Source organism: Balaenoptera musculus, chromosome X, assembly GCF_009873245.2.
Source record: "Balaenoptera musculus isolate JJ_BM4_2016_0621 chromosome X, mBalMus1.pri.v3, whole genome shotgun sequence".
NCBI lineage: Eukaryota > Metazoa > Chordata > Mammalia > Artiodactyla > Balaenopteridae > Balaenoptera > Balaenoptera musculus.
In genome coordinates, this window is record NC_045806.1 from 122,381,589 (window position 1) to 122,392,999 (window position 11,411).

Below are 11,411 nucleotides of genomic sequence, written 5' to 3' on the forward strand. Positions count from 1 at the left end.
CCGGCTCAAGCCACGGAGGCTCAGCCACGGAAAGACAAGATACTATGTGGGAGTAAAATGGCCCGCCAAGTGGCTAAAGTCATTCTGATGGCGGCGACGACTTGAGTTAGGGAGGTCAGACTCGCTCAGGAAGCTCAAACTGATTTTTCTTCAGTGTAGGTGACTAGGGTGACATCTTTTCAGAGTTCTCATGCATAAATAGTAGGCATAAATCAGCTGAGGTGAACTTTGCCTACATGGGGCATAGTTCAAAGATTTTCTGGTAGAGGTCACGGAAAGTTTAAAGTCACCAGATTTCCACTGTGATTGGCTGACTGGAGGCCAAGCAGGGGGCCATCCAATCACAGGTGACATGGGGTTCCTTAGTGACAGACCTCCCTGCTTTGCATTTTATCCAATCAGATGTGAGCATTGCCCGTGACGTCATAGAAGGCAGGGAGTAGAAACCGGGCCAAGGGACCTCGACGGCCGCACTGTCCTTCCCTCTGAGCTGCGGGGAAGGCGATTCCGACATGCTTGAGCCTTTGTCTGAGGCGTCTGAAGAAAGCCCGGGCACCAAGGAGACGTCTGAAGAAAGCCCGGGCGCCAAGGAAGCCGAGCCGAAGAAGCCGAAGCGCCGCTGCAGCCGCCGTCGCCGCTGCAGCCGCCGCCGCCGCCGCTGCAGCCGCCGCCGCCTCTCTGACGGCTTCGACAGCTTTGCCACCTATTTCGGAAGGGTGCTGCAGCGGGTCCAGGAGGGCCTGAGCCTCTCGCAGGAGGCCGTGAACGTCATGGATTCGTTCGTGAAGGACATCTTTGAGCGAATCGTCGACGAGGCGGCGCGCCTGGTCCGCTCCAGCAAGCGCTCCACCCTCACCTCCAGAGACATGCAGACCTCCGTGCGCCTGCTGCTGCCTGGGAAGAGGGGCAAGCACGCCATATCCAGCGCCACCAAGGCGTTAATTCGGTACATCACCGGCAAATGAGCTGCCTCCAGACCACCTGAGCATCGCAAACCAAAGGATCTTTTCAGAGCCACCTCAGTTTTCTTAATAAGAACTGTATTCTAACAAACTTTGATCGACTTTATTTTTTAAAGTGTGTCATCCTGCTAATTTTTCAACATCTTTTTTACAAAGAACTAAATATTATCAACTACATTTTAATATATCTATGGTCTAATTTGCTCAAAATGAAATAGTGAGTTTTGTTCAATAATGTCGCATTATACCACTTTACTAAAGAGTGAGTTCTTTTATTTTTCTAGGTCAACCTTTCACAGGGTCTGTAAGATAAAGTTATTTACCTTTTTCACTCTCATTTTCTCATGAATGTATGGCAAAATTTTCCAAAGATTCATTATGTACCGTAATGACAACAAATTAAGTGCAGGAACATGTATAAGAATTCAACAGACATATTAGAAGAGATATTAAGGAGGTTTTCTTTTTCTTTTTTTTTAATTGAAGTATAGTTGATTTACAACGTTGTATTAGTTTCTGGTGTACAGCAAAGTGATTCAGTTATACATATATATAATCTTTTTCATATTCTTTTTCATTACAGGTTATTACAAGATATTGAATATAGTTCCCTGTGCTATATTGTAGGACCTTGTTGTTTATCTGTTCTATATATAGTAGTTTGTGTCTGCTAATCCCAAACTCTTAATTTACTCCTCCCCCCTCCTTTCCCCTTTGGTAACCATAAGTGTGTTTTCTATGTTTGTGAGTCTGTTTGTTTTGTAAATAAGTTCATTTGTATCATATTTTAGATACCACATGTAAGTGGTATCATATGGTATTTGTCTTTCTTTGACTTACTTCACTTAGTATGATGATCTCTAGGTCCATCCATGTTGCTGTAAATGGCATTATTTTATTCTTTTTCATGGCTGAGTAGTATTCCATTGTATATATTCCACATCTTTATCCATTCGTGTCAATGGACATTTAGGTTGCTTCCATGTCTTGGCTATTGTAAATAGTGCTGCTAGGAACACTGGGGTGCATGTATCTTTTCACATTAGAGTTTTCTCCAGTTATATGCCAAGGAGTGGGATTGCTGGATCACATGGTAAGTTTATTTTTTTTTTTTTTAAGGAACTTCCATACTGTTTTCCATAGTGCACCAATTTACATTCCCACCAACAGTGTAGGAGGGTTCCCTTTTCTCCACACCCTTTCCAGCATTTATTATTTGTAGACTTTTTGATAATAGCCATTCTGACTAGTGTGAGGTGATACCTCATTGTAGTTTTTGAAACCGTGCACCTCAGATTGGGACTTGAACCTAATCTCACCTCAGATGAGACTCGAACCCACCTGACTTGCACCTCAGATGGGACTTGAACCCACAATCTCTGGCTTAGGAAGGTACTCAAATCCACAATCTCCCAGGTAAAACTGCACACCTGGTCTCAGGACTTAATGAAGTTCAGGTTCTTTATGTCTCACTGCAGAAGGAATTCAGTGAGAGGAAAAGTGATAGGTAAGAAGTAGATTTATTGAGAGAGATACACACTCCACAGACAGAGTGTGGGCCATCTCAGATGGTGAGAACGGGCCCCCACATATGGAGTGGTTAGTTTTTTATGGTCTGGGTAATTTCATAGGCTAATAAGTAGGAGGATTATTCCAACTATTTTGGAGAAGGGGTGGGGATTCCAGGACTTGGGCCACTGCCCACTTTTTGGCCTTTTATGGCCTGGGAACTGTCATGGTGCAGGTGGCTGTGTCATTTGGCGTATGCTAATATATTACAATGAGCATATAATGAGGCTTGGGCCTAGCCTAGTAGGTTCTAACTGGGCCTATCTTGGGCCTAGCCTAGTAGGTTCTAACTGAGACAGGATCTTAGTTTCCGGACCAGAGATTGAACCCACGCCCTTGGCAGTGGAAGCATGGAGTCCTAACCACTGGACTGCCAGGGAATTCCCCACACTGTTTGGATTATTGTAGTTTTGTAGTAAGCTTTGAAATCAGGGAGTAGGGCCTAGCCTAGTAGGTTCTAACTGAGACAGGAAGGAAGGAGGCAGGGCACAACCATTAAAAGAATGACAGCCATTGGGAAGAACAGGATACCAAAAAAAAGCGGTTAGAACCTACCTGGAAATTGTTCATGACAAGAGGTCCATATTCCCCTATAACATTTTCCCTATTATAATCATACCCAGTCACAGTTCCTGATCATTTGATGTTCTTAAAAGATACCATTATTATTCACCAAGGGCATAACATCTTCCCTTAATGAACTATAATTCTGAAGGAACATAGTTCACATTTATTTAAATTTTTAGCTGTATCCGCTGAACTTGATTTTATTTTTTGCATTTTTAGATCATAAACCATATGGAGTTAATGATCGTTCCTGAATTAATTTTAGTGAAAGGGAGAGTTAGACAAATGTGTTTTAAGTATATAATGAATATTATTTTTATTCTCCTCAGTACCCTCACTGTCTATCAGAATATCTCCCATATATATTGTTTCATAATGGGTTATAAATATAAATAATTTATGTGTGGTTTAAAATGCCTCACAGCCGGACAAAGTGAAAGTCTCTTTTCTAGTCAATATTCCTGCATCCCACTCCCCAAAGGTAACCACTGCTATTGTTTGATTTGTATTTGGCATGCATTTTTCTGTGCATATTGAAATACACATACGTAAATAGATACAATGGTTTACACATTAACTGATTTGTTTGTTAGATATGAAGTTGGAATCACAGAATAACACTGATCTGCTACTTATGTTCTTCATTTAACAAGATGTGTGCTTTTTAAATTGTTTTCATTAAGGTATGATTTAGAGAAAATAAAATTCACTCCTTTCAGTGTCCAGTTCTATGTCTTGAAAAGTACATACACTTGTATATGTACACTTGTATACAGTTGTATAACCACACCACAATCAGGATATACGAGTTCCATTATGCCAAAAAATTCTCCTGTGCCTTTTTGTAGTCAACCCATTCTCCCCACCTCAACCCTGACAACGACCTATTTGTTTTCTGACTCCCAAATTTTGATAGCTGTAGGTTTTCACTTTTATTTTCATTTTAATTCTGTTCTATGTATTTTTAATTGAAGTATAGTTGATTTCTGTTCTACGTATTTTTGATTTCCCTTGAGACTTCCTCTTTGACCCATGAATTAACTTGATATGTGTTGCTCAGTTTCCAAGTTCTCAGAGATTTTCCTGTTATCTTTCTATTATTAATTTCTAGAATTTTATTCCATTATTGTCAGATAACACATTCTGTTTGGTTTCAATTTTTTTAAGCTGTTAAGGTTTGTTTTATGACTCAGGATATAGTCTATCTTGCTGAATGTTCCATGTGCATTTGAAAAGAGTGTGTATTCTGCTGTGTTTGGGTGGACTGTTCTATAAATGTCAGTTAGATCTAGTTGGTTGATGGTGGTGTTCAGTTCATCTATAACCTTGCTAATTTTTTGTCTACTAATTCTATTACTGAGAGAGGAGTATTGAAGACCCAAATTATAATTGTGGATTTGTCTACTCCCCTTTCAGTTCTGTCAGTTTTGCCTCTTGTATTTTAAGACTCCGTTGTTAGATATAATACATATTTAAAATTGTTGTATCTTCCGGGTGAATTGACTGACTCTATTTATCCCTGGTAACTGTGTTTGCTTTCAAGTCGACATTGTCTGATAATGTAAAGAATCTATAGATTCTCCTGCTTTCTTCTGATCAGTGTTTGCGTGGTGTATTTTTATTCATTGTTTTACTCTTAAGCTACCTATATCATTATATTTGAAGGGAGTTTCTTGTAGACAACATATAGTTGGGCCATTTTTGGTTTTTGTTGTTTTATAAATCCATTCTGACGATCTAAGTCATTTAGTTATGTATTTAGACCACTGACAATTATTTATTGATATGTTTCTATTTAGATCTACCACTTTATTTTGCATGTTTTGTTTGTCCTCTCTGTTTTTCATTACCCTGTTTCCCCTTTCTTTGGCTTATCTGAATGCCTTTTAGTATTTCATTTTAATTTTCTATTCTGAATTTGAATATATCTCTTTGTATAATATTTTTGTGGTTGCTCTGTGGATTACAAACTCCCTACTTAACTTTCCACAGTCTATTCAGAATCAATACTCAGAATCATTATGTTACCACTTCAGTTGATATGTAGAAACCTCACCTTAATAGATCCCCTTACCCTCCCCCCTTTACATTACATTTGCCTTATGTATTATAACTACACTGAAATCTACATAGATACCTACTATAGCTACTTTATTGAAAACTCCATCTGTTAATGTTATATTTTGCTGTGATTTTCCACTATTTACCATGATTTTGGAAACCCATTCAGCTGCATCTTCATATTCACTTTCTCCCTAGATCTCCATGAATTCTAAATTGGTGGAAATGTAAATTGGTACAGCCACTATGAAAAACAGTACAGAGGTTCCTTAAAAAACTAAAAATAGAGTTGCCATATGATCTAGCAATCCCACTCTCTGAGCATATATCCAGAGAAAACTCTAATTCAAGATACATGCACCCCACTGTTCATAACAACATTGTTTACAATAGCCAAGACATGGAAACAATCTAAATGTCCATCGACAGATGAGTGGATAAAGAAGAGGTGGTATGTATATACAATGGAATACTACTCAGCCACAAAAAAGAATGAAATAATGCCATTTGCAGCAACATGGATGGACCTAGAGATTATCATACTACGTGAAGTCAGAAAGAGAAAGACAAATGCCATATGATATCACTTATATGTGGAATCTGAAATATACAAATGAACTCATTTACAAAACAGAAACAGACTCACAGATATAGAAAACAAACTTATGGTAACCAAAGGGGAAGCGGGGGAGGGAGTGATAAATTAGGAGTTTGGGATTAACATATACACACTACCATATGTAAAATAAACAACAAGAACCTACTGTATAGCACAGGGAACTATATTCAATATCCTGTAATAAACTATAATGGAAAAGAACATGAAAAAGAATATATGTATATATATCTATAACTGAATCACTTTGCTGTACGCCAGAAATTAATACAACATTGGAAATCAACTATACTTCAGTAAAAAAAAAAAGTAATATAGGTCATTATTAATAAATTAAGCAATACCTTGGACAGCATTGAATGCCAGTGTCCAGAGAAATTAGAGCATTTAGAGCCCTGGTGGCTTCAGGATACAACGGGAAAAGCTTTAGAGTAATTTCAAGCTCACGTACTGAGCAGGTACCCACAGCAGTTCCCCTGATTTACTTCACCTCTCCTGACTTCTTACCCTTATCTAAATTATAGGATTAAATAGGGACTTCCCTGGTGGTGCAGTGGTTAGGAGTCCGCCTGATAGTGCAGTGGACATGGGTTTGAGCCCTGGCCCAGGAAGATCCTACACACCACAGAGCAACTAAGCCCGTGCACCACAACTACTGAGCCTGCACTCTAGAGCCCATGAGCCACAACTACTGAGCCTGCATGCCACAACTACTGAAGCCCACATGCTTAGAGCCAGTGCTCCACAATAAGAGAAGCCACTGCAATGAGAAGCCTACACACCACGACGAAGAGTAGCCCCCACTCTCTGCAACTAGAGAAAGCCCACGCGCAGCAACGAAGACCCAATACAGCCAAAAATTAAATAAATAAATACATAAATAAATAAATTAAAAGAAATGTTTAAATTATCGGATTAAATAGGTAACTGAGTAAGTGTTAAGAGTAAAGGAGATACAATTTAGAGTACCATTTGTTTACATTCATTTCCTACCCTCCATATCATCTTTCTCAGAGGAGACGTCTGTTCTGACTGATCCCTTTCTACCCACCATCCTAGAAAGCAGTCATTCACATAATCCCCATACTTAATTCTCATCATCATCAATCATCATCACCAACACCAACATCTGCATAAGAGGTCACTGTGTATATGAAGCGTTTGTCAGTCTTCTTTCATTATCACCCTCCAGGAGCCCTTTCAGACATTTTTTGCCTAATTACCCCCAACCCCACTCCCCAGCGGAATGTGAAATTGTTAATACTCCAGATGTAGTTTATCTGTTTATGTACGGTGGTCCTTTGGAAGCTCACAGACCGCTGTAATATCTATGAAAACCCTAACCTCAAGAACCAATCTTTGACCTCTTGGGGGTGATGTCATCTGTTGAGAATGCATGGTATACTGTGATTAGGGCAAAAGCTGGAATCCCACTCCTGCTCCATGCATCCCTCGATCCACACGAGAACACCTGTCATGATTAGATGCCCAGCCTCGATAGACCATCCACGGAGCCACCCTCATCCCTCTCTGGGAGAAATTTCACCTTCCTCTCTGTGTCCTCAGATGCCCTTTCCTCCCTAGCAGGTACACGCAGCCTAATCATTTCCATAAGTTTTCACAAAGGACAGAAGAAACACTGGCTTCAGACAGCTTCTGCTTCCAGCCTGGTCACAAACTTCCCACGCGGCAGGGGGGAAGGAACACCAGGCTTGGCTTCCTGCTGCTGGGAGGGTTAACACAGGGAGAACAGAGATTAACCACCTCAGCAGTACATGTCCTGATACCTTTGCTAAAGATCTGCCACCAGCAACTAAAGGGGACCAGGCTGCCAGGTCCCACCCCTGGCTCTGGCTGTTGGCGTGGGGAACAACCTCTTTGCCATTTGTCTCTGTGCTCAAGAGCACTTGCTTTGTAGTCACACACATCCATGAAGAGAGGATAGTGATATATCACTAGTGGGGCTGTTGTGAGATGAAATCCAGTCACTAACATGAAGAACCTAGATCTGGGCCCCTCTAAACACCCTGCTTCATAAATAGTAGCCCTTTCCTCTGTCAATCAGAGAGCTCATGTGGTCCTCACCCGCCCCTTCAGTTGGGGCCCCTTAACCAGATTGCAGGTCAGAATCACCTTGGGGATCTTTTTCTAAACCCTCCTATGAATTTCCCTTGTTGGTGGAAAGAGGGCTTCTGTATCAAAAGCCATTCAAGTTATTCAGCCATGATAATATGGGCCTTAAAAAACAGATATGCCCATTTGGCACCCGTAGTGTGTGGCAGTGTCCATTTCCCCTTCATTCCACCAGCATCAGTTATTAACAGCTTTTGTCTTTATTGCTAAATATGATCTCTTCTTTTTTCCAGAGACCAGTCCCAGTGGAAGAGTCACCTCAGAAGGTCTGTCCTTAATGTTATAAATTCACAGGCTCCTCCCCTAGGGTTGCCAGATTTCGCAAATAAACATACTGGATGCCCAGCTGAACTTGAATTTCAGATGAACAAAGTAATATGGCATGTGACAAATTTACACAAAAAAGGATTTTTTGTTTATTTTAAATTCAAATGTAAATGGTTTAAATATAATCTGGTAACCCTACACATGGAGGGATCTGGAGGGGAAGCAAGGTGCTCCAGTCAACAACCGCAGCTGAGCCCCTAGCAGAAGCCAGAACCCATGCTCATCCCTGTGAGTGAGCTCTCTCAGATGTACCAGCCTAACGGAGCCTCCAGCTGATGGCAGCCCCAGGTGAGACACCACATGGAGCAGAAAACTATCCAGCTGAACCCAGTCAACCCACATTATCCTGAGAAATTAAAAAATGGCTATTGTTTTGGTGGTGTTTGTTAAACAGAAATGGACATCTGAACCATGTAGTTTTGGTGAACTCTCTTTTTCTGTAGTCTGTAATCTTTGGATAAGATAGGGACTTGCTGATCTTTGAAGGTTCGATAGGACGTCGTGATAATTTTGGCTATAGTCTCTGTGTGGGTTTATATGTGGATATAGATTTTGAAATTTCCTCAATTCCTCCTGGGATTCCCAAGATAACTTTTCACGATGTATGATTTTCATCATACTCTTGGAATTTTAGGAATTTATTCCTGAATTCCCTTCCGCAGACGAGGCTCCACGGCAGTCATGCTTGTGAAGGGATGGAGGTATTGCTACAAACTGCTCCCTGAGGCACATGGAAAGCCGTATCCTCAGAAGGTGCCTTGGTGAGTACGTTGTCAGAACAAGGGGTGTTTACTCATTTTGCGAAGGGTTTCTCAAAGAAGCTGTCCTGAAACACTTTCTCCTGCTACAAGGATAGCCTTGCAAGGAAGCCACTCTTCTTGAGTACACATAGGATGCCTTCCCCAGGCCTCAGAGACACATGCATTGCAGTCCTGGTCCTTTCTGACTGTCCCAGTGCAGCACTGCTGGGTGGATACGTCTGTGCAGTTCTGGGGTTCGTTAATACGAAGACCACTACCCTTGTGGAAATCTGAGCCACATTCTACAATATCACCTTTAGAAGGAATAAAGTTGATGTATTTTCACCTTATTTTTCACATTTCTTAGTTGGTTTAGAGTCAAGATATGGAGAAGGGGTGTATTTTCAAGGCCCCTTAAAGACTCAGTCATTTTAGAACAAGACCATAGGAATAGTTTGGGACCTGGCGAGACACAGAAAAGGGAAAGGAGCTGTGGATCTATTGGTAGACCCACTCCTGAGGGCAGAGTAAACATGTGCTCCATAAGGGCAGGTTGGTTCAAGAACTTTGAAGGGAGAGGGCCTGGGCTGTGCAACCTGTTTGTTCAACCAACCTCACTAATCAGGTAAGTGATTCTCTAGATAGAGGAGTGAGTGTATAGAGAGGTTACATGGGTTTGGCCGTGGCTGTCCCTCCACGTGGAAGAAAATATTGGGAATGGAGGCTAGGAATTCCCCAGGAAAAAACAATGTATCGTTCAATTGACCCAGGTTTCTGCCTATTAAGTGACTATGATGTTTTAGGCCTGCCTCCCTGGAATAACTCTGAGATTTGTAAATGACATTTTTGCATATGCATCAAGATCATTGGGTTACATGATTATAGAGAGTTCTTAGTTCTCTGCCACAGATGGCTAACTGCTTAGCATGGGCTGTGATAGTACACGTTCACCCTCAGAGGGAGGGCTAACTCATCTGCAGGAACCCTACATACTTCCCTGGGTCTCTGTGTTCTGATAATACACCCCTACTGTCTCTTTAAAGCAAACACAATTCCTGACGACAAGCACATGTTTTGTCCCACGAAACTGGACAGATTTTTTTGCCAGTTGCCGGGGTCCCAGTCTAGTGCTTCAAATTAGTATGTTTTCCAAGTGGCAGCCTGAAGAGTTACGGTGTTTTGCTTTAAGCTAAAGACAAGGGGGTGGAGGAGGGTGGGGAGGTATTTAAGGTGGTGGAGGACCTGCCTGAGCCAGGCGGTTACTATACTATAGAAACGTGACGTCGATAAGGCGACCTTGACGACTTTTTAATGGAGACAGAAGCGGCCTGGCAAGGAGAGCAGGTTTCTCCTTTAGGTGTTTGGAACTGAGTTGGGAGAGTGGGTACCCGCGACGGGGGCTGGTCCACCCTGCAGTGTGGGGAGACAAAGGGATCCACATCCAGGTCACTTCTTTCCCGCTTTGGGGGCTCGGTGCCCGGGCTGTCTCGTAGGCAAAGCCATTGGGGTCCTGCCCGGCCCCAGTGGGTGCGGTGTCCTGCTCCAGGGGTGTCCTCGAGCCACTTTCCTTCTAAAGGCAGGGGCGTGGGAGGTGAGACAGGTAACGACTCTGAGCCTCAGCTTTCCCCTCTGTAAAATGGGAATAAGGATGCTTTCCCTAAAGGGTCTCTGTGAACATTTAGCGATAACACGTGAATGAGCCGATGGTCCTGTGGTTATCGCAGGATCATGGATGTCTGTATGAATTCAGGCCCCTTCTTATTCCTTTTCCACTTTGTTCTCAGGGGACATATGAGGAAAGGAGAAGAAAAAGGCCCTGGTGGGAAGCTCATTGTACCTTCTGGTGGTTAGGATAACTACCCAGTTGTTTCAGTGTCCTTGTCTCTAACGCAGTGCCTAGCACGGTGCGGGGCACACAGTTACACCAGTAAAGCATGGTGATTGCTGGATTTGTCTCTCCCTGTGCAGCTCCTCAGGCTGGTGGCCTTGCTCATATCAGGTGTCTGAAGGAGGCAGGTTCTGAGCATCTGTGTCCTGATGGCTGCTGGAGCTTCTGCTCCAGGTTCAAGGGCAGGAGAGCCCAACACTTCACATCTTTCTTTGGATATGCCGCCTGGCTCAAGTGAGTTCATAGATCTGATAAAAGCATGTTGTGGAATAGCTCCTGTGAGGTTCACAAAATGTACAGAAGCTACTTTGATTTAATCATGGGAAAGAGGTTCAGCACTTGGGATTTCCATCAGCAGCTACATGCTTTGTAGTAACCCTTGAGGCCCGTCTGATAGAAGTCTTTTTTTCCCCTTCCTTCCTTCCTTCCTTCCTTCTTTCCTTCCTTCCTTCCTTCCTTCCTTCCTTCCTTCCTTCCTTCCTTCCTTCCTTCCTTCCTTCCTTCCTTCCTTCCCCCCTCCCTCCCTCCCTCCCTCCCTCCCTCTCTCT

General features: G+C 42.4%; 1 protein-coding gene and 1 long non-coding RNA gene across 2 annotated transcripts; both read left to right on the plus strand.

The window, feature by feature from the left end:
• Positions 1-512: 512 nt before the first annotated feature.
• On the plus strand, positions 513-965 carry LOC118888385 (late histone H2B.L4-like). The gene has a single exon (XM_036839339.1). It carries the CDS (start codon positions 513-515, stop codon positions 963-965), a length of 453 nt encoding a protein of 150 aa, XP_036695234.1.
• A 7,427-nt stretch (positions 966-8,392) lies between these two features.
• LOC118888895 lies at positions 8,393-11,030 on the plus strand. The gene is made up of 3 exons (XR_005018382.1): positions 8,393-8,523; positions 8,898-8,996; positions 10,944-11,030. It is a non-coding gene; the product is annotated as an uncharacterized LOC118888895 (long non-coding RNA).
• The last annotated feature ends 381 nt before the right edge of the window (positions 11,031-11,411 follow it).